Source organism: Amaranthus tricolor, chromosome 17 (assembly GCF_026212465.1).
Source record: "Amaranthus tricolor cultivar Red isolate AtriRed21 chromosome 17, ASM2621246v1, whole genome shotgun sequence".
In the NCBI taxonomy this organism is placed as follows: Eukaryota; Viridiplantae; Streptophyta; class Magnoliopsida; order Caryophyllales; family Amaranthaceae; genus Amaranthus; species Amaranthus tricolor.
In genome coordinates, this window is record NC_080063.1 from 15,017,085 (window position 1) to 15,044,968 (window position 27,884).

At 29.2% G+C, this 27,884-nt stretch overlaps 2 protein-coding genes across 2 annotated transcripts; one reads left to right on the top strand and one right to left on the bottom strand.

Moving 5' to 3' along the window:
• Positions 1-7,400: 7,400 nt before the first annotated feature.
• On the bottom strand, positions 7,401-8,243 carry LOC130803787 (uncharacterized). Its single transcript, XM_057667989.1, has one exon. It carries the CDS (start codon positions 8,241-8,243, stop codon positions 7,401-7,403), a length of 843 nt encoding a protein of 280 aa, XP_057523972.1.
• Positions 8,244-13,745: 5,502 nt separating this feature from the next.
• Positions 13,746-19,864, top strand: LOC130804579 (leucine-rich repeat receptor-like serine/threonine-protein kinase SKM1). Its single transcript, XM_057669059.1, has 2 exons — positions 13,746-16,440; positions 19,284-19,864. Exons 1-2 carry the CDS (start codon positions 13,929-13,931, stop codon positions 19,637-19,639), a joined length of 2,868 nt encoding a protein of 955 aa, XP_057525042.1. The 5' UTR covers positions 13,746-13,928; the 3' UTR covers positions 19,640-19,864.
• Positions 19,865-27,884: the final 8,020 nt, after the last annotated feature.

The following is a 27,884-nucleotide window of genomic DNA, read 5'->3' on the forward strand; positions in this document are numbered from 1 at the left end:
GAGTGACTTACAAATGAAAACAATAACAAGACAAGTATCAAGACAAGATAAGTGATAAGGTGACGTAAACAAAAGAAAAATAAATAATAATCATAAACACAAATAATAAACAAAGCAAAAATATATTATACGGATGGTCTAGGACATAAAAATTCCTAAATTTAGCGTGTTTAACTAGTTTTATCCTTAAGCAACCCGCTCATATCATTATTAATTTGCTCTTCTCACGTTTTCTTAAACTTACCGCTCCATCAATCAGCGATTTTAATTTATTAGCCAAATATATATCAGTATTAATTAATTAATTTAATTTGATTCAATTAATTTTGGTTCAATTAATTTTGGTTCAATTTGATCGATCGCTTTCACCTTTCAACCAATTTTATTAGGAAGGTGGATGTAATAAGATGATGAGAACAAGTCATAGCATTCAAAATAGGGCAATGCAACATGCAAGTCAACAAGCTCACTTGGGTAAGCATACAAAATTTGAAAAAAATAAGATCATTTAACGACTTAATTCCAAAAATAAGCTTCATGAAAACTTAATTTCCAAAATAAGCGTCCGTACATCCAAACTTAGCCTTGGAGTAAGTCGCTGTTACTAATAGCGACTTAAAAAAAAAATTTTTTTTTAAGTCGCTGTTAGTAACAGCGACTTAATGAATTTTAAGTTTTCAGTTCTCAATTACTTCCTCATTCCAACCTACGAGATTAAGGAGTTGATCAGTTAACCTTAAAGTCGCTGTTAGTAACAGCGACTTCTAACTTTTATTTATTTATTTTTTTTTGTCTTTCGCTGTTAGTAACAACGACTTACTCCAAGGCTAGGTTTGGATATACAGACGCTTATTTTGAGAATTAAGTTTTCACGAAGCTTATTTTTAAAATTAAATTGTTAAATAATCTTATTTTATTAAAATTTTCGGTAAACATATGGGTAACCATTCGATAAAATTGATGCCCATGCCCATAAAATAATAATTAAAGAACTTGCTTCTCAGATCCATCATACATGTACCGTACCAATCAATTTCATTATTTTTATATTAAATAAATATATATGTAATAAATTAATAACCATTCTTCACAGAAAATTCAAAGTAGTTTATTTATTGATTTGGTCAACCTCATTAGAAATAAGTAGATTTTATCCGGTCAAGGTGTCTTTGTCTACCTTTGTGCAACTTGATTGTATTATTAGCTTCTAGTTGGATTATTGTTTATTCGTCTGTCTTTTTAAATTTATTATATTATAAGTAAATTAAAGTGATATTTTTTTAAAATGTAATACTGTAATAAATTCAAAAACATGTATATTAATAATTTTTTTGCACTTTCAATGGACAAGAGATTAATTTAGTATGAATATATCTTCTCATTTGTCATTTTTTCATTTGCAACCACCTACTGTGAGTGTGCCAAGAAAGAGTTAATCTTTGTTCACTTAAATACACACGTAAGAAAAAGTTAGATATTTCAAGCACATAACTTTTCACTACAAAAAGTTGACTTGACTTGGAAAGTATGAGCTAATAAAGTCGAGTTGACTTAGTATAGAAATACATACAAGACGCTGAAATAAGATTTTGAGGTTTTTTTTTTTTTTTGGATATAGTAATTTTTTTACTGCATTAAGAGAAGATTACTTTATTTAAGAAAATAAATGTCCAAAAGATTAAATAAAAAAATATTTAATACATTTAACCCTACTTTGTGACATAAATTAGACAAATCGATTTGCTAATAGAAAGAAAAAGTTGTCATCAAATCAACTAACCAAGGTTACCATGCTCGTTCAATTTTCCTTGTTCACTCAGTAATTTTTCGTTAAGATTTTGAATTTAATTTTCACCATACCTCTTTCTCTCGGTCTACTTTATAATTTAAAGATAAATAAATAAATACTTTTTATGATTTGATTTCTCAATAAATTAAATACTCCAATCAATTATAGCATCTGCCAGGAGAAGCCACCCGTGTGTTACTCCTACAAATGACAGCCATATAAAGCTTTAGGCCATTCTCTTCTGTTGGATACGCAGTTAATAACATGCATGGCTTCGTGGTGGCCTCTCAACTCATATCTTAATTTCCTAATCAATGGTCCACATTAGCCATCAAGCTTTACCTTTTCAAGCTAAATTTAAGCTTTTTTTTGCTCCAGTATATATATTTTCTTATTTGTCTATTTTATTCACTTTGTCTCATTTTCTTATTTGAATTATGTTCTTTTTTAATATTACCCTTACTTACTTTTACTTTATAGTGGTCCCTTCTACTTCTTTTGACCAGTACTAATAATATAGCAAAGTATTTACCATCTTATAGTGGTCTCTTTCACTTTCTTAAACTTTTGTCCAAATCAAATGGGACAATGTCGTTAAAATGGAGGGAATATATTATATAGAAGGTAAAAAAATATATAAATGAGATGAAAATATAAGTTAAATATATTAATGAAAATTAAAAGAAAAAGTGCGAGTTATAACCAAAAATAAATATAGAAAAATTAAATCAAATTATAAAAAGAAAAACGAAACAAATTTGTGAAATATGATATGACTTTCATTTTTTTGTCCTTTTTTGTCGTATCATCCCTTCTCTCTTTGTTCTCTTTATTTTTATCTTTTTATTTCTTTACAATGATGTGATCAAAGGCCTTGTCCAGCTTGTTTGAAACTTTGTGAAAAGGAAAGCAAATAGTCCTATATAAATAATTCATACTCGTATATTTTCTATACCCCGTTTTGTTACTGATTTGCACAAGAGTAGAAGTTATTGGATGCGTCATATTTATATTTTAGATTTTTGAGTGTTTTTTTAGTATTTTTTTTGTTTTCTTTTTAAGCTGTATATGTCCTTTTTGTGTCCCTTATTTACTTTTGCTTTCGCAATTCAGTTTCAGTTTTAATATATACTGTAAGTTGCAAGTGTTTTTCTAGGCGGTTATATGTCACTTACTTTTTTCTCTACAGGAACCTATCTTTTGGGATATTCTACATATGTGCATTTCTCCTTGCTCACTCCTTAAAGGGGGCACGAGTATGCTTTGTCCGCTACCCTTCTTCCTTAGACCCTGACTTGTGCGAGATACTAGGTTGCCGACATTGACATTGACATTTTGTTACTGGTCTTATAAGGCCATATGAAGTACAAAAAATGACAATTAACTTACAGCTAGTTTCTTGAGAGATGTCTCTCATGCCCGATCTATTAAAACTTAATGCCTATTTACATTATTCTAAATGTCTACCTACCGCATCCTTAATACTACTCACAATATCTTAAATGTTTACTTACATCTTTTTTTAATGGCTACTTACAATATTTCAAAATATATATATTAGGCTAGCCCAATTAAAAATGATATCTCAAAGAGACCGTCTCTCACAAGAATTTTTGATTAACTTAATTAAGAGCTTGTTGTTTTCGGTATATTTTTAGTTAAATTGCTTTAATTAAGCCCTCATTAGTTAGATAAAACACTTTTAAGTAGAATTGGCCAACCGGGTATCTGAGATACTTAATCCGTTCGACTTATGTACGAGTTAATTAGTTATTAAAAGCTGCTCAATAATTTCCTGCAGGTTACATTCAATTTGAATTAAATCATGTTGAATTTAGTTATTGATCAAGTACACAATTAATATGTGTTCACTCTTGATTATAATTTCTACGAGTGGGATACATTAAGTATGATAATGATGACTCTTAATTTATAATTGATTAAGTTGATTACCATCCGCTAAGAAGTGAGTTGGGTCATATTGTAGATAGATTGGGTGATTCTGTAACACCCCAGCCCCATTAAATTGCCAGTGACTATCTATGAAGAATGTAGATTGGAGATAATTATTTATCACAGACGATTAAAACATCTCGAGACTTGAATCAATTTATTTTCCCTTCGCCCCATATAAAGTCTTTTTCTTTGTAAGTGATTAAAATTAAAATTAGAGTTATTTTTGTAAGAGAACGTCTCTTGGTGAGATAACCTCAAAATAATACGTTAATAATTTGTTCTATTGGACAATTTACTTCATTTATAAGGCGTGTCTTATGGTTAGATATCTCTTATAAGAATTTGTAATAAAATGATATCATTTATATTAGAAATATAACAATTATTTTACATATATCATTTTCAGCTCTTCTTGTATGAGACCGTCTCAATATGTGATGGACTTATATAATTATCTTATTTTTCAAATTGATCATTTTAATAAGATTATCAACGATCACTTTAAAGTTATAAGTAATCACTTTAAAATTATGGAAAATAATCACTTTAAAATTGTATGTGATCACTTTAAAATTACAAGTAATCGATCACTTTAAGAAAATAAATATACATTAGACCACCCTGATAATATTGATCTCACTATGAGACAGTGTCATTATATAGTTTAAGTAACATTAGAAATTGGGCCAAGGGAAAGGAATACTTATTTATATAAAGCTACTTTAAGTTTTCGTCTTTCAGTAAAACGACTTCAAAATAAAAGGTCCATATGTTAATAATTTGTATTATTAAGCTATTTAATCCATATATAAAGCGTTTCTCACGATGAAACCGTCTCATACTACAATATGTGATTTACATATGGGACTCTGGAGAATGAATATAAGTTGGGCCGTGTCGGCCATCTAAGGGACTACATTGGGCTAAAGCGGCATCTAAATTTCTATAACAAAACTTGAGTTGACATTCTTAAGGCAAAAGCCGGAAGTTGGCTGCTAGCCTGCTACCAAGACCGTATTCTTAATGCTTATTTACATTATCCTTAATGCTTACTTACAGTATCCTTAATGCCTACCTTCAATATCTTAAATGTCTATTTACATTATTCTTAATGCCTATTTATAATATTTTAAAAAATAAATAATAGGCCGGCTCAATTAGAGATGGTCTCTCACAAGAATTTGTGAAGTCCTTAATGATCCAAATGTGCTACGCTTGGGAACATATTAGAAAATTTGAAAGAAATATTCATTTAAAAAAAACTCAAAATAAAATTTTGGAAATTGTAATTCTCAAAAAAAATGACTTTATGAGCTGAGCTCATGTATGTGTTCGTTGTTACTAACGACGAACAAAAAAGCTTATCAAAAAAGTCAACTCTTTGTTCCTGTTACTGATAGCGAACAAAAGAAAACAATGTCATGACGTTTAAAGTAAAAAAAAAACTTCGTTAGTTCGATGTTATCAACAACGAACCAAGAGGTGATTTTTTTTTTAATAGCGAACAAGTCTGATTCTTAGGCTTAGACACCGCTTATTTTGAAATTTTTTTTACCGATAATATGGTATTTTATGCAGGAGTCTCAATACGTCAATTTTATGTCAATGATGATAGGACTTCAGTTAACGATGCCTTTTTGAATATATTTTGATCTTATTCATGAAATTTGGATTATTCAAAATTTTGTAAGGACTTGCTAGCTAGAAAAGTTGAATTTGAATATTTATGATCATTTCGTTAAGAAACCTTTAGGAGTCGTTAGGGTATAGAATTGTTTTCAATCCTGTTGATAAAATTGTTCTTAACGTAATTGAGGACTCAAACATGCCTATTATTTAGGTAGAGAATTTATATGTATAGTTAGGTGCTTTTAATGATGTAAAGGATTGAATCATTAATTAATGCAGAATTTAGAGATGTTAAGGAAAAGAATGGTCGGAAATATGCATTGATTGTAGGTGATCGCCCATGATTGTAGATCAGTTTTGATTTTTCTTTACATGATCCCGCAAGATGGACGACCATGTAGAGACTCCAATCTTAGAACTTAACATAATTAGTTGTGGTCTAGAGATTGATTTGGTAAGCATATCAGCTAGTCGTAGTTTGCCTCCTTAAACATGTTCTCAGATGAAGTGATAGTCCACTCTAAAATGTTTTATATGCGATTGGAACACTGGGTTGGCACTTAGTCTTCTTGTACCAATGTTATCACAAATAGATTACTGGAGGGTAAAGAAGTTGGAAACCAATTTCTACCAGGAGATGAGAGACCCAGTCAAGTTGTGCTGCAGTTTGAGCAACTAAATGATATGCTTTAGTTGAAGATCGAGCCACAAATTGTAGTTTCTTTAATTTGAGCTCCTCGAGATTGGATTAGCACCAAGGTAAACAATATGTGCACCTGTGAAAATAAAGTCATCACGATTCCCAGCCCAATCTGCGTCTCATAACGCCTTAAAGGATAAGGGAGTGTGTGATGAGAGACTGAGACTTAAAGTAGCTGAGTCGTAACATTTTTGTGCTTGCCAATGTGTGATGGTGGGTTTGTGCATGAATTCGGACTATTTGTTAACAACATATTCAATGTCTAGGCGGGTGAGAGCTAGATATTAGAGGCTTTCAACAAGAGTGCTATAGGAAATGAAGCCATCAAGAGGGTTGCCAGATAGGAGAGTGAGAGTTAGGGTGGGATTAAGTGGGGTAGTAGGGGTTGCATGTAACACTCATGTGTGCACCACATGTTTCCCATTAATATGCTGGCATTAACAATAAATCCAGCCTAATTTAACAACATGACCATATAACACCTTCTCTTGCCACATAATACAATGTTGATGTTAAACTTGTTTTGAAGTGTGAAAAATTCCACTTCTTGGCCAAGTGATTTAAACATTTAATTGAGTATTTCCTTTACAATATTAAACATGGTCACCGGACTCAATTTAAGTGCATGCATGATGACAAAAGCTTATTAATTTGTAATTATTGATCTAGCTAGCTAGGTTAAATAATACTTCCTCCGTTTCTTTTTGTTTTTCCACATTACTAAAACGGGTAGTTCCATAAGTTTTTCCACTTTAGAATACTTTTCATTTTTGGAAAGTTTTTTTCCCATTTATACCCCTCAAATACCCTCTTTTACCCTAATTTATTACTTGGATTCTTTTATTATGACGGTTTGTGTGCAGTCTCATTTAACTTCATCATTATATTTTGCTTCCTCTCCCCAAAAGAAGCCGTTGCTTTCTCTCTCTTCCTTGAGTTTCTTCCATGGCTTTCTTAGCTTTTATCCCCTGTTCATTCCTCATTTTTACTCCATTTTTACTGCATTAAAATGTAGATCAGAATTTGGTCTTCATTTTGATGTTCGTTTTTTGAATTTTGGTTGAGTTTGATTTTTTCAAGCCCTCTGTTTTGCTTTCTTCTTCGACTTCCATTGTTACTGTTTGAAGCTTTTGTTTGTCCATGACAACCGTCGAATCTAAGAGTGATTCGACCATACCATCATACCTTTATGACGGTTTGTGTGACCGTGGAGAATTTTGTTCTTGTTCCATTAATGGGAAGTCACACTCTTATTCAAATGAAATTCTTAAATGGACTAAAAAAGATCTTGAGGCATATCAAAAGGCGATGGAGGATGATGCTACATCAAGGTTTCGTAACCCTACTTATGAAAGGGAAAATTCCGATTTTCCCATCAAATGTGCATTGGCCATATTGATTCCATCTAGGCCTTGCAACCGCCCCTAAAAATATAGCTTTTGGAATGAATTTTGATGAATTTCCCGCCCTATATGGAATATTTTCTTTGTGTGCTAGATAAACTCTTTGTGTCTTCTTGGTTAAGTAAAACCATTTTTCATCAATATGTATGAAGTCATACATACCTTTATACATTGGATGATGATGAATTGTATCTTCTTGAATGAGACTTAAAATCCACTCAACCCTTCTTGCCTTGTTTGCATCTGTTAAATAAGGGTGTAATGGATTTGAATGTGCCTTAATCTCCCCCCTTCGTATCAATCGCCAAACCGTTGTTGGTGCCAAGTTTAAGCATGTTGCAAAATCTCTTATGCATGTACGTTCACCCATTGGTTTTGATTCAAGTACGTTTGGTGGCACTTGAACTCTTTTTCTTCCACAATTCTTGTACTTTGAATCGACAACATAAGGCTTGTTTTCTTCTTTGGTTTCAATTGCACGTTTCCATAAGTTTCGAATTGATCTTGGTGTGTAACCGTATTTGTTTGCTATTCGTACGAATGTACCATGTGGGAGTGAGTCACTTACTTTAAGTGACAACATTTCATGTAAAATGAGATGCCTCAACTCGTTCGTAAGCCTTGTTTTACGTTGATCTTGCTGTTCTATTTGTTGTGCATCAATTTCTTGTGGTTCCTCGTCAGAACTGGAGCTTGACTGTGAATGGTATGCATTTGATCCAAAATACCAAGCCCCCTCTACCTCATCTTCATCGTTTGAAGCCATTACTGGGCTAATGATGCAAATGAGGTTGCTGGACAGTTGTTTTTGGTACTGTGAGGCTGCTGTTTGGGTTAATATAGTGGCTGGACAATAATATGGTGGTTGTTTGGGTTGCTGGAAAGTAATCCATGTACTGTGAGGCTGCTGTTTTGATTTTTATGCTTCAATCAACAGATCAGCAGCTTAAATAAGATGATTAGGAATTTGTAAGGTCATTTTTTTGGAGATTGTACTTGTAATTATTCATTTTAGTAATCCATGTATTTCTAATTTGTCCAATGCAATTCAGACAGTAATTCATTTGGAGATTGTACAATGATCATTTCAGTTTTGTGATTACATTTCCCTCCTTTTTTTTAGAAATAAAAATGTAAACTTTCCCAATTTGGAAGGTGGTTACTTTCCCTCCATGTAATTTCTCTCTCTACAATAAAATCAGATTTTTTTTTGATTATTTAATTATATCTACAATTAATTTCTCTCTTATTATTTCAATACAATCATTACTTCCCACTATTACATATTAAAATAATACCCACTACCACCAAAGATTCTAATTTTCTTAATTCCCGTGAAATACCCAAAGTGAAAAAACAAATAGGAACGGAGGGAGTAGTTAATAAATATAAGAAAGTACAATATGGTCTAAAATTCTAAAGGAAAGGTCATATATTGAAGAATTAATGGGGAGCACTAAAGAGATAATGGTCATGGTGGAAATGCAAGGTGTTAAACCCTAGACAATGGAGAAGACTGAAGAGGGTTAAAGCATGATGGGTAAGTTGTTTGACAAAGACTCTTCACTGTATATTCCTTCCAGAAAAATAACAGATGGTGGGCTCTAACTATATACACCACTATTTGATCGCGGCAGAGTAAAAATTATTGATAAGTTTTAAACCCCTTATTAACAATATTAGAGATAAAAAACATCATTCAACCGCTATACTTGACTAATATAACTATAAATGAGTTTGTAAGTATATTAGATTGCAAACATTTTAAGAATTGTCTTCCTCTTATACTCTTCCAAGATTTTAGGTATTGTCTCAAAATAGAATAGGATAAATTATCAACTATAGCTTTGAAGTTTAGTCATTTTAGGATAAACAGCTTTGAAGTTTTTTTTTTACAAGCAACAGTTTTCAAATTATCAAACACGACATCGATACAGCTACTTCACCGAATGATCTGCTAAATGACCGTTGAGCAAAATAAATAACCTTTGATTTTCAATTAAATTCATTAATCTTACTTAATTACCCGATTACCCCAATTAAACCCTTTTTCTCCAACCTCTCTCTAACCCTCCCCAATCACCACCATTTCCCCTCCCCAACACTACCACCATCACCAAACTAAGAGAAGGAATATCAGAAGAGGGACCCAAACTTGCCATCTCCGACTCTGAATTCAACTTAGTACCAAAAGAATCTAAAAATCTGATTTAAATTATTAATCTTATCTTCTAAAAACGTCGTCATTTTAGTTAGGGTTACCTTCAAATCGACATTAAAATGAGCAGAATCGCTTTGAATTTTGCGCAGACTATTTAATTCCTCCTAAAAATGTTAAATTTGGAGAGATAATTCTGATATTTGGCGTAATAAAGAATATTCTTCTTCTCGAAGCCATCATTGATCTTCTACTTCAATATTCTAATTGCTAGGTTTTGATGAAGCTTAACATTCACAGATTCTTCGAATGGAATTTCTACAGGTAATGCAAAATATTCTTGAATTCTGTGATGATGATTGTGGAAATGAGAATTGTAGGTAATATCTCCAATCCATTGTTGAAATTCAAGAAATTGACGAAGTGTTGGTGAGATTCCTCCATTGGAGAAATTGAAGAAATTGAAGAAATGTTGGTCAGAATCCTGGATTAGTAAAATTGAAGAAATTAAAGACGTTTCCATGATTTAGATGTATTTTAGCTTTGTATTCTTTGCTGAGAATCTTTAATTGGTGATTACTCCATTATACCATAGCTTCATTGTGTGCACAAAGAATAAAAAGAAGAAATTAAATTAAAATTCAATTAAAGAAATAGAAACTTAAAATGCAGATCTAATAAAACTTTAAGACTATAATTGATAATTAATTCAATAAAATAATATATTTGTGTTGTGTTATATATATTCAACGTATTTTGTATAGTTTAAGAATATAGTTATCTTGTAATTATCCTAGTTTTCTTAAAGCTAGTTTGTATATTCTTTATATATTAAATGCAATATAAGAAATCATTCAAGGCTTATTATGTGGTTTGATAAAAGAGTGAAACATTTCAAAATATCATTTTATAGAGCTCTGTTAAATTGAGAATTTTTAAATATTAAAATTAATGTATATGTATAGTTGTGAACTTTAAAAGGATCTATTATTTCATTAGTTATATTGTTTTTAAGTCATTAATTGCTTAAGAATTTTAATTATAAGATTCATTGTCTATATACAAGTTTGATACTTTACTTTTGATTGAAAAACAGATTTTATAAAGAATTGTGTTTTGTTTCAGTTGAAAGATAAAGTACTATTTTTTCAAGACAAAATTTGAATTCAATTTTAGTTGTTCCCTTCCCACCCTTCTCATACCTTCTCCAATACTTTTTATATTCCTCTCAATTTGCATATCTTTTTTATTTTACTTTATTTCATTTATTTTGCATAATTTATTTTGGCAATAATTTCACTTATTTTCTTTTGATCTTATTTACAAACCTATAATATATTTCTCTATTTTAACCATTTAATTTTATCATCCACTTATTTTTTATTTAATTTGCGTATTTATTTTCCTATTTCACTAAAATTTTACCCAAATCATTTTAAATGCATTCTGATATAGACGAAGGTAGTATTTCATGAACGATAAAGGTTGGTTTACTATGGACAATAGTAAGTGAGTTGGGTAAAAAAGCGGCACCAATACAAAAAGAGTAGCAACCAAAAACACAAGTGTGTATTATATTACAAAAGACATTCTACTTTTCCTTTTTATTCCTTTGCTTTTACTTGCTTTCCTTTCAACTTTATACTAACCAGTAACCACTACTCCTTTGGCTCACTACCCATCCACTTCAATAGCTCCTTTTTGTAATTTGTATAACTTCGACAATTTCAGTTCCTTTTAAATTGCAACAAAGAAACTTTATTTAAAAGTAAGAAATAATAAAATTATTTAAATTATATGGATAATATTAAAAAAGAATTAAAATATGTAAACTAAAATAAACGAAAATGATAGAAACGTTCTCATAACAAAATATTTAGCAAAATAAAAAGAACTAATTAAAAAGAAAAATGTGATAATTCATAGAGTTAAATAGAGTAATTCTCTATCTTCATAAGAAAAATCCATGTTCTGCAAGGTGGAGAGATTGTACTCAAGGGCCAGTTTTTGCTAGATAGTACTCCTATCCTATAGTACTTGTATTGTGCATGGCTAGTTTATTTGAATTATCGGGTTAATTTCGGGTTAACGTATTTCGATTTAGTTTGAAATTGAGTTTTGTGATGACAATATAATTTTTTACATAATTGTAAATCATTTATGAAGTCGGGTTAAATCGAATTCGGTAATAAAATCGGGTAAATTTCAATTCATGAGGTCTGTTTTGAACACCTTTATGCATGACTATATTAGAGAGTACAGTTAGTTTCAAGCCTTCAACCTTCGATTTAAATTTTTAATTGAGTTGGTTTCTTGATATGATATTAGAAGACAACATGACAAAAGAGTTAAGATCGGCTCAAAACTCATTCACCATTTATTTTAAGATGGAGTATATATTTAGCGACATTTATTTTAATAGTCATTCTCATCTTGGTCTAACTCAAATGATGTGTTATTAACTTTGATTTTTCATAAAATATTTTCCACAATTGAACAAAACTACCATCATTATTACATATGAATGATGATTAAAAAAAAATAGTAGGAAAAGGTAATAGTGTTGCACCCATGGGCATGATGCATGGTGCTTTTACAAAGGTTTACGATTGCATTAATGTAATTATGGGAAGTACATAAGATGAAAGTTAAACAAATTCACTTATCATTATTACTTTCCATAACTTTGAATTTCTTTTCAACGGATACATAGATTTAGTCCCTCTCTTTCTATACAAATAATGTAATTAAAATCAAAAGAAAAAGATATCACCTTATCATCAACATTTGATCAAAAGTTTAGTCAAACAAAATTTTGAACAAATCTCAATTCCATAAATTCTACGAAGGGCTTTTTCAAAACATACTATGTCCTAGTAGTTTTGCTTTATTTTGTGAAAGGTGGGATGTATTTAATATTGTTGCTCAGACTACAATAATAATAATAATAATAATAATAATAATAATAATAATTGATAATAATAATAATAATAATAATAATAATAATAATAATAATAATAATTGATTGTGTAATTAAGAGAACAAATAGCCCCATGCAATGCCATTAAAGAGGTTATTATATTGATATGTACAAATACAACATACTCCTAAATAGATGATGACCCTAAACAAAGGTTTTCATATTACTATAAGACTATATTAGGTTATTAGTCAAGTCACGGATTCAAATCTCATTAACATTTTTTTTAAGTAAACACAGATTTTTATATGAGACGATCTCATAATGAAATTATTTTCATTGAGCTAACTTATATATATTTAGTATTTTAAAGTGATCACGATGAAACGATCTCATACGAAACGAGTTTTTATCATAGAAATAACATAATACAATTTTATATAAATGTCGTCTATAAATTATTCTCATTTAACACTCTTTGGTACCAACAATTAAACGTAAACATTATGGTATAATGAAGGTATAAATCTTCACATCCAAAGGCCCATATTCCCATTCTAAATCAATCAAGTCAAATTTGGCCTATTCCTACCATTATCTTGGGATGAGAAAAAGGCAAATATGTTCACTACACAAACAAAGACAAGAAAAAAACAAAAAAAAAAAGAAAGATATTCCCTTTTGGCCCTCTTTCATAACTAGTTTGGAACTTCATTCAAAATAAAAAATAAAAAATATGCAATTAATAATACTATTTTTTCTATCTCTTTGAGATTATTACTATTAGTTACATGTTATAAGAGGATAGCTGGATGACATGGACACATATAATTTGTCTATTTCTATAATTAATCATTTTAACATTGTAAAGACAAATTCTTTATTAAAATTGTCTCACTGTGAGATAACTCAATATAGTTTGATTCAATTTTTATTTTCTTTAAGATTAATGAAAAAAACTAATTTTATTTAGTTATTTCTTGTGTAAGTTTAACCTCACCCTTATTGAATTATAAATAATCACTTAAATAGACTAAATGTACTTGAGTTAGTCCTATAAAAATAGTCTCATTATGAAACTGTTTTATTTAAAAATTTACGATAGGAGGATGCGACTATTATTGGTAATCTAAAAGAAAAGAGGAGTATTCCCTAACCTTATGCTTTTTAATATGTTTTCCATCTTCACAATAAACTTTATGTCTGATTTATAATCTTACATACTTTTTGATCTTCTTCTTTCTTTTTCAGATCCAAGGCATAAAAGGATGATCACTCTCATTACTTCACTCTGCTAAACCTCCTTCAACCAAACAAAAAATTTCATTCCCATTTCTATTCTCATCCCCATTCCCATTCCCATTCCCAAAAACATGCTCCTAACATTATCAAACTTCACCATTTACCTGTTCCTCCTAATTTCCCTTACCTTTGAACCCATCAAAGGGAATGAAATCAATCATCTTTTATCCTTCAAAAGTCTAATAAAAGACCCAACTCATTCCCTTTTCAATTGGAATCATTCCATTACACTTTGCGATTGGAATGGAATTACATGTACACCCAATAAAACCCATGTCCAAAAAATCAATCTTTCAAGTAAAAACCTCTCAGGTAAAATTTCCCCTTCACTATTTCACCTTTCTAATGTTATTTCCATTGATCTTTCAATGAATCAATTTCATGGAAAAATCCCAAATAATATTTTTTCTACCATGTCACTAAATAGTTTAAATTTGAGCAATAATAATCTCACTAGTCATATACCTAGTCCCATGCAATATGGGACTATGCTCAAAAATTTAGACTTATCCAATAATTTGATATTTGGGAACATTCCCAAAAATCTAGGAATACTAAGTAATTTAAGGTATCTTGATCTTGGAGGGAATGTTCTTACAGGTAAGATCCCGAGTTCGATTTCCAATATGACCTATTTAGAGTATTTAACATTGGCTTCTAACCAACTTTTAGGTGAAATTCCAAATGAGTTGGGAAAATTAAAAAATTTGAAATGGGTTTATTTGGGTTACAACAATTTTTCAGGAACAATCCCAAATGATTTGGGTATGTTAAAATCTCTTTATCATCTTGATCTTGTTTATAACAAATTAAAGGGTAAAATTCCCTTTTCTTTTGGTAATCTTACAAATCTTGAATATCTTTTTCTTTACCAAAATAAATTAAGTGGTAAAATTCCTTCCTCTATTTATTCACTAAAAAATCTAGTTTCCCTAGATTTAAGTGATAATTTTTTTTCAGGAGAAATTTCTGAAAATATTTCCCATCTTAAAAAATTACAAGTTCTTCATTTATTTACCAATAATTTAACAGGAAAAATCCCAAAGTCTATTTCTTTATTGAAAAATCTTCAAGTTCTTCAATTATGGTCTAATAAATTTCATGGGGAAATACCTAAAATTCTTGGGAAATCCAATAACCTTACAATTTTAGACCTTTCTACCAATTCCCTTTCTGGGGAAATCCCTGATTCCCTTTGTAATTCAGGAAATCTTTTTAAGCTTATTCTGTTTTCCAATTCCCTTTCTGGGAGTATCCCATCTAGTTTGGGATCATGCCATTCTTTAAAAAGAATTAGGCTTGAAAATAATTCCCTTTCTGGTGGGTTACCCAAGGGTTTTAGCAAGCTTCAAAATGTTTATTTTCTTGATATTTCAAGGAATGATCTTTCAGGGAATATTAATCAAGGGAAATGGGATATGCCAATGTTACAAATGCTAAATTTGGCTAAAAATAAGTTTGTGGGTGGGTTGCCTGATTTGGCAAGTAGTAATAAGCTTGAGAATTTGGATTTATCTGAAAATAGATTTAATGGTACTATTCTTCCTAGTTATGGTTTGTTGGATGAGTTGATGTTGTTGAGCCTTGCTAGGAATCGGATTATAGGATCAATTCCTAAGGAGTTAGCCTCATGCAAGAAATTGGTAACCCTTGATCTTAGCCATAATGGGCTTTCTGGTCCAATCCCTCGAGGATTGGGTCAGATGCCCGTTTTAGGTCAGTTGGACTTATCGGAAAATCAACTCTCTGGTGAGATTCCCGAGAGTTTGGGGACAACAAATTCATTGATCGAGGTCAATGTATCCCACAACCACCTAAGTGGAGTGTTGCCCTCCGCAGGGGCATTCCTTGCCATCAATTTGAGTGCAGTGACAGGGAATGACCTTTGCGGTGGGCCCCACTCTATAATCGGATTGCCACCATGTCAAAGGGATAAGAGTCCTACCACAACCGTGTGGTGGGGCCTGGCTATATCCCTAGGTGTACTCATGTTGGTAGTGGTTATCATTTTGTGTGTATTTATTACCATCAAGAGGAGGAGACAAAGACTATTGTTAGTCCAAAGAATGGAGATTAAAGATAGCATTTGGGAAGTTCAATTCTTTGATCAAAAGGCATCCAAACTTGTACCTATTCAAGACATAATTAACATGAAAAATGATAATACCATGCAATTTGAAGTGGAAGAATTGAATGTTAATAAACATTACATAATCTCATGTGATAATTTGTGGGATAAAATTGCACAATTTGGTAAAATCAAGCATCCAAACATTGTAAGGCTTCTTGGGGCATGCAAGTATGATAAAGGAGGGCTTTTGATATATGACAAAGTACAAGGGAAGTCTTTGAATGAAGTTGTAAATGGTTTAAGTTGGGAACATAGAAGAAGAATTGCTTTAGGGATTGCTAGAGCATTGAAGTTCCTCCATTATCATTGTTCGCCAAGCGTCTTGGTTGGCGAAATGTCACCGGAGAGAGTTTTCGTCGGAGAAGGCGGTAAGGTTTGCCTGAGATTGAGTCTTGGTGGGGTGTTTTGCTTAGGACCTAAAAGTTTCATGTCTTCGGCATATGTTGCTCCAGGTAATTAATCACAAATCCTACTATTATTAGAAAGTGTTGACAATAAATTTTGTAAAATGTATACCAAATAATATTATAAAAACACTAATTTTCAAATATAAATGAATTTAATTGTTATAGTGGTGAAATCACCTAAGATTAAATTAGATAAGTTTAAATATGTAATATGATATTTAATGTCGAGCGTGGGTAATTTTATGGTGATTGACTTTCAAAGTCAAGCAGCATAATATTGCTAGCTATCAAAACGGTTGCTTGTTGATATTTCTTATTGAAAAAATCAATTAATAAAATTTAAAAAATAGCAAATAATTTTTAAAAAGTTTTGTATATTAAGATAAATTGATTAAAAAAATTTAGTATAATTGTCAATAATCTCAAACTTAATATTAAAACTTTATATATTAGTTGTTTATTAAATATATTTATTATAGTGAAAGCCAACCCCTATATAATAAGGCTCATTGCGTATGAGTAATAATGTTGTATAGTACTATGAACATGCACTAATGCTTGACCTAGAGGCTAGTATTGAGCATTATGCTCATTATTAAGCTTGTTGATTCTCCTATAACTAACATATAAAAGTATATCAAGTACAATTAATTTCCATGGCGAAGAAACCTGGTTTTGTTTAACTTAATTAAAAAGGATTATTATCCTAGCTTGACAAGGATAGTATAGTAGACTACTAGTAAGATAAAAATCTACTTCTATGTTTTATAAAAAAAAATTATTTATTTGTTGAAAAGTAAGTATTAATTACATAGGAGTGTTTGGTAAATTAGCTTATTGAGCAACTTTAACTTATTTTGATATAAATAAAGGGTTGAGTGGTAACATTCAACTAATTCTAGTGTTTGGTGAACTAGCTGGTTAAAATAGCTTATTGATATGAATAAGCTGTTTTTGAACAAGTTGGTCATAGTAGTGGGTTTAAAATATGTTGGTCAAAACAGTTAATAAAATCAGCACTATAATCAGCTATCAGCTGTTTGTCAAACACGCTTTTGTAGTTTATATAATTTGCATTATAATTTTTAGAAAAAAATTAGTATTAGTTATACATTTAAATCATAATTTAATTCTATTTTAGAAAATTGCCATTTACAACTTATAAGTTATTGTTTATATCATTAAACTTTAATTAAAAAAAACATTGTGTAATAGTGCATAATCATTTGTTAGACCTTCCACACCCTTAATGATATGAACCACCAACCCTCCTATCTTTAAAGTTTGAAGCTAATTATTTCAATTCATTCATGTATGTAGATTGCTCTAGCCTAACACTAATTATAGTATCACAATTATTGATTTAAATATAGTAATAATTTCATTGAAAAATATTTAAAAGTATTTCACATATTTCTTGACAAAATTTAATTAGCTAGTGTTTGCTAAAGTTATTTGTGTGATATTTATAAAAGAAATGATAATTTTAACATATTCTCCATATAAATATCAAATAATTGTCTACATTAATACTCCCTCTGTTTCCTAATTCTTCCCATTTACTTTTTGTAGAGTTTTCAAAGTAAAAATATAAAATATTTCTAAATACGCATCATAAAAAATTATAAAAAATATTTAATAAAAAGTATATTTTAAGACGAAGCTAACAAGATTTCACATGAATATATTTTATCACCTATATATGTTTTGAAAATCTTAATTAAATTTCTCTTTCCAAAATAAAATATTCTAAATAGGAAGAACATTAGAAAACGGAGTGTAAAATAAGAGACCTCTCTATTTATTTATTTCGAAATAAGTAAAGTGTTAAAGCTTTTATATAATTGATTGAAGAGGGTAAACAAAACTTGACAGAACTAAAAGATTAAATTAGGGCAATTATGCTATTTTTGGATGACTAGTAACTATTTTTTGTTGTTGATTTATCACTCTAAATTTTTCATTTTATTTTTAAATTTATATGTTAAAATAAGATTAAATGTAATCTTGTTTGATTCATTTTAACTTAAATTTTATTAATATAAAATTTTTATTTATTTTTTATTCAAATAGACTACGGAATCCATATGTGCAATAGAAGAGAGCATCAATGCGTCTTATAAGTGACAAGAATCGAATCCTGTCACATGGATAAAAGGGAAAGTCTTCGACCACCGAGCAAAATCATTATTCTCAACTTTTATTATTTTTAATTATACATAACCAGAAGTATTACAAATTGAATTAGTTCATAACAAATGTATAAAATTAAATGGAAAACATAAGTTGAATATAATAGCAAATATTATGCAAGAAATGATAAATTCCAAGAAATTACTACTTCACATGTGTCATATTACAAATAATGTTTGAGAAAGAAGAAACAACAAAGTAGAATGAAGAAGACATAATAGACAATGTTATAAATTGCAGTATTATGCATGAATGCAACATGGTTACACCATTTAAGGACACACTTGCTTCTTAAAGCAAATAACAGCTCACACCATCATTAATTCATGGTACTTTGCTTACTTTATTGCCCATTTTACATTTTATCTTACCCCAAATTATGGACTACTTTATGTTGTATTATTAACATTTAGCATATTCTCGTGTCGCCGATTTATGTGGTCGTAATTTTTTTTATCAATTTTTTTATTAAGAGTATGATTTAATTTGCTTTTATTCAATCATTTTAAGACTCTGATCATAACTTAAATGAGGTAAATATATTCTTACAATTAATCATTCAACATAATTCTGTCAATGAACCAACTTAACTAAAAGTTTAAATTGATGGTTGAAGCCTTAAGATATATTACATATTTTAACAAATAATTAATTATGTTTAATTAATCAAGTGGGTTAATATAATTTTATTGCAGAAGCAAAAGAGACCAAAGAGATCACTGACAAGAATGATATCTATGGATATGGTCTAGTTCTTATTGAACTTCTGACCGGAAAAGGGCCCACAGACACCGAGCTGGGGGCCCACCATGAGATCATCGAGTGGGCTAGATACTGTTATTCGGACTGTCATTTTGACACGTGGATCGATTCCGGGATCCAAGAGCAATGGTTAAATAAACCAAATGAGATTGTGGAGACTATGAATTTGGCCCTTCAATGCACTGCTAATGACCCAAGTGCTAGGCCTTGTTCAAGTGATGTGGTTCAAAGTTTAGAGTCTATTTTGAAGACTAGAAGGTGTGTTTTAGGGTTGGAAATCTCAAAATGAATTTTTTTTTTTTTTTTTTTTTTTTTTTTGGTTTTTTGGAAAATTTTTGGCCTCATCAATTTAAGGTGTTGTTGAGCTTTTATTTTAAATTTAGTCAAGGTTTATTATTTACCTTAGTGTTTAGTTTAGGTGAATATAATATGGTGGTCAGTGTATAGTGATTAAATTGTATTTTACCACATGCATAGTTAATGAATGTTTTTTAAGAATTATTTTCTTAAAAAAGAATTTTAGTTCTTCTCTATCTTCATTTATCTATGTGCTTTAATTATTATTACTGATATTTTGAAGATTTTTTATATTAAGTTATTATTACTGATATTTTCTAGTGTTTAATATTTTTTTTATGTTTTCTGGATTTTTATAAAAATTTGGGCTTTTTTCTATCAACTTCTTTTTCTGATTCTTATGAATTTGACGTAATATGCATTTTCAAATTCATTTACTTATTCTCATAATGGATGATATATATGTTATTCCCGAAAGGTATAAACGTGGACGAATCCAAAAAAGTTGCGTCCACCATTTTCAAGTGGAAGTCGTTCTAAGCTTGATTGATCAAATGTTGTTGGAGTTAGATGATCGATTTGATGAGATGAGTAAGGCATTAATTGATCAAATGTGTGTAACCATTAATGCTACGGAGTTAGCATTAATCTTAAAGCACAAGGCTATAATGTGGGCAAAACTATAAATAAATTGCTACATTCTGTGTTTCATTGAATTTTCTAAACATACATATTAAAATTGTTTATATACATATTTTAATTTTTATATATTATATAACTAAGAAAAATCATACTTAAATTTTAACCTACAAAATAAAAATAATAAGTACAAATGAATCCAAATCAAATTAAAATAAACTTTAGCATGTTGCTAGCTAATGTTTGTCTTATACTCGTGTTTCTGTTGTACATCCTTTTGTAAGGAATCCACTACATAGAATGAGCTCAAATGTGTGCAGTAAAATAATAGTGGGGTCGACTCATGAATGCCAACATTTGCTTTTTAATAATTCTTTCATAAAATATTCTCTCTGTTCTCTCCCAATCATGGACCGTAAAGTAGGCAAGTCAAATATTGTTAATTCGAATCCTCATGTTGATTTCGGATTACGTATTTTTAATATTTAAAATTGGATTTTGCGTCCATATTAATTTTTACTTAATTGTAAAACTATTTTAAGTCGGGTCAAATCGAATTCGATTATAAGCTCGAGTAAATATCAGATCATCGAATTAGTTTTGAACATCTCTAATCCTAATAGATGCACACTCCATTGCTATTTTTATTTTATTATGTTTTGCTATTTTCATCTATATATTTATATTTTCTTATTTAATTTTATTTTTTTATTAATTCGCTTTGTAGCAAATGTTTCTCAAAAGTGTGTATATAACTTTATGTAAAGGAGTAAAAAAAGAAGTAATAGTGTACAAAATTCATTATTATGGAATGGGTCACTTTTTGGATGATTTCTACTCTTTATTGTTGTTACTTGTTAGTACTTGTAAGTTCTCTATGCCCTATGTTTAACTCAACGGCCTATTCCTAATTAATTTGTTAATAATGACACTTATAAGACTATAAGTAGTCAATCTACATGTCTAACCAAAAATCAATCTCATTTAAATTTTTAAAATGTGAGAAATTTGAACAGTTTATTAAGCAATTAATATAAACAATTAATAATATTATCGTTTCGTCAAACAACTATTTCTTTGTTTCTGATCAAGAGATTGCCACATACATCGAAATCCTGCGATTTGCTTTGATCACGGCCAAAATTAACCGTAGCGCTTAAAAGTTATTTTAACATTAAATTATGTAACATATAATACATAATAATATAAATCGCATTAGTTTAGCACACATGTAAGGTAAGCTTTAGCCCACTTCATAGACTGCCATACTAGTATCCTGAATTCGTCTATAAATTTAGCTAATAGCCGAAGGCGTAACCCCTAATCCCTACCACTTGTTAAATAAGTTCAAATAGGAAAATTGAAAGGAGAATGGTCCAATTGCATAGATGATAAAAGGAAAAGAAAAGTTAAGGCAAATAGCAATCTTTAAGAAGGGGACCATGCATGTTTTATGAGAAGAGAATTGAAGCTTTAGAAACCCTGATGAAGATGGATCATTCATACAGCTTTTATGTACAAATTGTCAAACAGTATTCTGAAAATCAAAATGAATGAACATATAACAGGCCCCTAAAAGCTGTATTTCATGGAATTATGAACATGGTTTACAGCAAAGGACTAGTGAAAATGTCTTTACCTTTATATATGCCTTTTGCTCCTATATCTTAGACAATTTTAAGTGATCACGTAGCTGTAGGACTTATCAAACATATTATCTGTAAAAAATTAACTCAACCAAAAACTTAAGTTAATGGTTGAAGCATTAAGCTATGTTTTATTCTCTAATACGCCTTCACACACAAGAGTTAATTTGGACCAGAACTGTGGATACAGCACCAGCCTTTTTTATACATGACGCTGAATTTTCCAATCTAAATGAGAGATGGTTGAAATTCGAACCCGTAACCACTTGTCACGCTGGCTTCTGATACCATGTCAAGGTACCAACTCAACCAAAAGCTTAAGCTGATGGTTGAGACCCCAGAATATGTTATGTTCTCTATCACGATATCCCCTCACGCAAGAGTTATTGGGACTAGAAGTGTTGATGCAGTACAAACCTTCTCATACCTTGACTCTGAATTTTCCACTCTAAATAAGGGGTGCTTGAGACTCGAACCTGTGACCTCTTGTTACACTGGCATCTGTACCATGTCAAAAAATCAACTCAACCAAAAACTTAAACTGATAATTAAGGCTCTAGGATAAGTTATATACTCTAACATCATATCATACAATATATACTAAACGAAAAACTAATTAGTCACGTGGCAGATGATAGAGCTTTCATTAATTTGTCACGTGGCTAATGGTGATCAACTAATAATTAATTTGCCTTTAGAATTAAATTGTGAAAGGCTTGGAAAATGTAAAACTAAGCAATTATGGGTGTTTTCTGATACATATATGCTACGTCTAATAGATAATAATGGTCACTACTCAATGCCATGTTTTTCTTCATAGTCTTCTTAACTTGGCATGTTACGGCTTGTGGAGGCCAATGAAGATTGTGTTTAGTGTTAACTAGCTTCACTTTGTGCAAAAAGACCCGAGGCATCTCTCACAAAGCAATATGGTAGGTGGAATAGTAACTAGGGATGGAGAATTTAGGATTTGGGACAGAGTTAGACCTTATTTGGACCTCGCTCCTAACTTTTAGGTGGGGCTCAAATTCGGACTTTAATTTTAAGGTTTCAAAAAATTAGACTCGGATTTAGACAATTAGAGTTTAGACTCGAATTCTAAAAAATTTATTTTCTCAAGTAAGATGTAAAGTCAAAAAATTAAATCCTAATTTAAACTCTTATTAGACCCTTAGGTTTTAGAGTTCTAAAATTTATAGAAAATTACTTGAAAACTTCTAAATCAATAACAATTTTAAAAACCATACTTATAAACAAAATTCAATAGCATAGTTTTCCTTCATTGGACAAATTACTTTCAACAATACAAACAACATTAAAAAAAACACTAAAATTCAAGTTAGAATAAAAAAAATCACTAAAATCCAAACTACATAGTTAATTTTTATCAAAATACTAATTTGATTTCCATGTCATCCATTTTCCAAAAGCTTTATTCCTTCATCAATAACTAATATGGCTCATGATCAAGATCATGCAAATATTTATAAGAAAGCAAATATCAAATTAGAACCTTAAATTTAAAAAGTGCATTATATATATATATATATATATATATATATATATATATATATATATATATATATATATATATATATATATTTATATATATATATATATATATATATATATATATATATATATATATATATATATATATATATATAAAGTAAATGTTACAAGTTGGCAAATTTATGATATCAACTATATCACCATTCCTATGTAAATTTGTAATAATATAGTTTGATAGATATTCTTATATCCCATTACTAAAAATAACATATTATAAAAGAAAATATTGCTTTCAGTACAAAGTATACCACACAAAAACACTAGGCACGCTACAATAATTCTTGAATGTTGAGATAATCTTATGGATAAACGTTTCTATCTCATGACAAAAGTATAGTTATATCGTCACCAACTTATTACATTGTTAAACAAATAATAAAGGTGAAATGTTTCATTTTAATTACTTCTTTATCCCATTTAATGTAGCCCTTTTTTTTTTTACTTCGCTTTTATAAATTTATCATATTTTTACTTTTGGATATGAATCCACGAAGTTTATTCTTTATAATTTGTCTTACATGCTAATTAATTAACTACTTTGACTAATTATACTGAATTTATTAATTTTCGTGTAAAAAATAAATGAGACTATTAAGGCCACATTAGTAATTAGTAATGCTCTTCATCTTTTGGAAATCAACCTTAGGTTGTTGCAATATAATAATAGGCTAACGAACAATCTTTATTACTCTTAATTAACATTCATTCACAAATCTATTGTATGAATAAGACTTTGAGAAGTAATGCATGTCGCATTCTACTCATGATCATAATGTGCTTTCATGTTTTGACCGTGCTTACTAGACCACAAACCCTTGCTTTTCTCAACCCATCTTCTTTTTTTCACAATCCAATCATATTATTTTTTATAATTTCAAAAATTTTCAAAGATTGAATATTAAATGTTTATTTTGCTCAAATTATATAAAAAGTAAAAGTAGTAAATTGAAATGAATTGATTTAAATTAGAGTTTTTTTGTTAAAAGTAACATTATCATCATCGTACTCCGTGTATCCCGCTAATAGAAAACTATGATCAAGGTTTGGGAAGGAAGTATCGGAAATCCATATATATCCACAAAGAAGGATGCAGCCAAAGAATCTTTCGGCTCGAGAAAAATCCTTATAAAAATCCTCAAAAATGAAATTCCTATAATAAAAAAGACTAAATAAAATTAAAATGCAAACCTGCATCACCTAACTACACAAGCTTGACATTAAAACATAAAACTTAAATAAGTAAATGTAATGTTGATACTAATATAGTATATTCGAAACATAATGAAAAATCAGATTGTCAAATTATCTATTTTATAAGTGTTTAATAATAATATGGAAGTTTTAGCTAACTTATTGGTCCGAATTAAACCGTTTAAATGCAAATTTAATTCGATTTTATGTTACGAACGCCATAAATTTAAACAAAATAATTTTTTGTCATGCATTGTACTAATTTCATTCTAGTGATGATATATGTCTTGCTTAGATTCATTATTTGATGATTGTTGAACTAAATTTACTTCTAAGACATAAAAGTTTGTGAATACTTTCTTGGAAAAATTGTTTTTTAACTCTTAATTTTAGGTATTTCAATTATAAAAATTTCAAAATTTTGTGTTTATGATCAGAATTTCAATTTTAGAGGACATTTTATTAAAACATCTAACCTATTAATGACAACTGTTAGAAATGAAAACAAATAAGTGATTTTATTTGTCCATGTATATTTTTCTTTAAAAAAAAAGTTTTTAATTTAGGATTTCCGAATAAAAGTGAGATTTTTAAAATAAAATATCTCTAAAAGTTAAAATTTTTAAATAATGTGTGAAAGTTAAAATTGTTAGAATTAAAACATCAAAAGTTAAAATTTTAAATCAATTTTTCCTACTTTCTTATTAACAATATTGCTTGTACACTTTTTTTAAATGGCCTTGTCAATATAAAATATTTGGTTTGGATTTAAAATTATTGGTATTTCAAAGAGCCACTTTAATTATGATTTGAATTTAACTATTTATGTGCCACTAACTAAGAATGCAAAATCTAATGATGAAATATATGCAATGTCTTTCATATTAATCGTATGCCTATTGCCATACCGTCTTATTTTCTAGTCGATATTTGATAGTGGGAACAGTAATAAAATTTTAGTGTAAATTTGATAGAAAAATCTCTTAAAAGGTTTAATAGTCATGTTCAGCCTATTTCAACCATCTCTTTTCTTCACAAAATTCATTCCAACGCATTATCAGTTAATAATGTGGTATTATATGGTAATAAAAAATTATGGTCAAAAACCTTTTAAGATCAATAATATATTTATTACAATAAAAATATCATGATACATACATATAATGCAAATTTACACTACAAATTATTATCACTATCATCATTTCAAACAAAGTAAATTTTTTGCATCTTTACAATTATGATTGGTAAAAAGACACTCGTGGAATCATAACGTTACGCACGTAGTAAGAACATAGAAGATTCGACCACCAACACATCACTCCCTCGGTTCCTATGACATTGTCTCGCTTTTTTTAATATATTTTTTTTATTTTTGCTATAATTTTTTTATAAAATTATTTTCACTATTTTTTTATTATTATTTAGTCATCCAACCATTTAATTATATATCCATACAATTTAAATAATTACAATATTTATTAATTTCCGTATAAATTTCTTTTGTTGCAATCTAATAATCTAAAAAAGTAGTATGAAATAGGCAAGTGACATTACAACAACACAACACAAATTTGCTGGCAAAAGAAAAGATCAGATATTATTTTGACAAAGTGAAATTCGCTTTCATCTAAAAAGCCTCAAACAAGAGTTTTGAATTGTAGTTCTTGGAGACCATGCAAAAGTGTTCAAAAGCACTTTTTCTATTTTTATTTTTCATAGCTCCTTCTTCTTTTCCATTGTTTGCTTAACTTTCAAACCATGCATGATCATTTTTGTCAATCAATTCAATAATTTGCATGTCAACTAATTCTTGTTTTGTTATGTAAACAAGGTGAGTGTGATTTTGGATTATATTTTGTCTATTTTATTTTTACTTTTATGAATCTTGTCTCTTTTCATACAATAAAAACTACAAATTAAAAAAATCTTATATTCCGCCTTATCTACTAAAAACTTATGGTGTCAAGTGGTTGGTTGGAGTTGTGACCTAATTGTCAAGAAATCAATTTAACTAAAAATTCAAACTAATGGTGGAAATCCCACGACATGTTATATACTCTAACACAGGTTCACAATGTAAAAAAGGAAAAAGCTCAAATATCGTGACAAAGCCTCAACAACACGTCAAGAGGGAGCTCGACGAGCCCTCGAGCACCTAGCTCTTGGTTGCTTTGCTTTCTTCGTATAATGGTTTTGTGTGGATGTTAAACCGCTTTAATAAAATGTTTTTAATATAAAATCCTTTTGTTTTTTTTTTGGAAAAATTACCTAGAATAATTTAACCTTTTCATAATTTTCCTATAATAATCCTAATTATTGATTAATTATGAATAATCCAACTTTATGGGTATTTACCGAGAGTAAACTTAAGTATCCAGATGACCTGCTATAGTAGGTAATTTACCAAAAAAGTAAACTTAAGTATCCGAATGACCTGCTACAAAATTACACTCCATCTAATTCATGAAATTTGTCTGATTTTCTTTTTAGTTAGTCATATTAAATTTATCCTATTTATATTTTTTTTCATAACCTATACTTTTCTTTTAATTATCATCACATATTTAAATGACTTTAATCATCTAAATCATAATTTATTTATTTTTTTTTTGAGAAAAAAAGATTACTTCAATATAAGTTGGAAGCTAAAAGAAGGTTCAACTAGTAAGGGGTCACTTAATAGGCTTATCGTCTTAGAGCATGATAAGTAGCCAATAGCTTTTGAAAGAAACTAAGATTAATTTCATTATAATCCTATAGTACCTACGTACTCCCTCCCTCCTACTTGCTATATTTTCTATTTTAATTCATTTCATACTAGTACGGCTATTATTAAAATTTTTGACATATTTGCATAAATTAAAATTTTATAATTATTTAATAAATAAAATTAAAAAGATTTTATAAATATATAATTGAAAAAAAGAAATAAAATACATAGTTTTCTAATACATTAAATCATATAAGTATATAATCTAAAAATTAAACAATCAATCAATATGAATAATATAATAGTAATGATTACAAAGTAGTAAAGTTAAATATTTAAATATTAGTCATAATAACAATAATATCATCATTGAGTTTTAGAGAGAAAACTTTTATTAAGGTCGTGACACGTAAGCAATTTTAAAAGTGATGATGTCATCCGTATTTTGTTTTAGTTATAATTATAGATTATAGATTCAA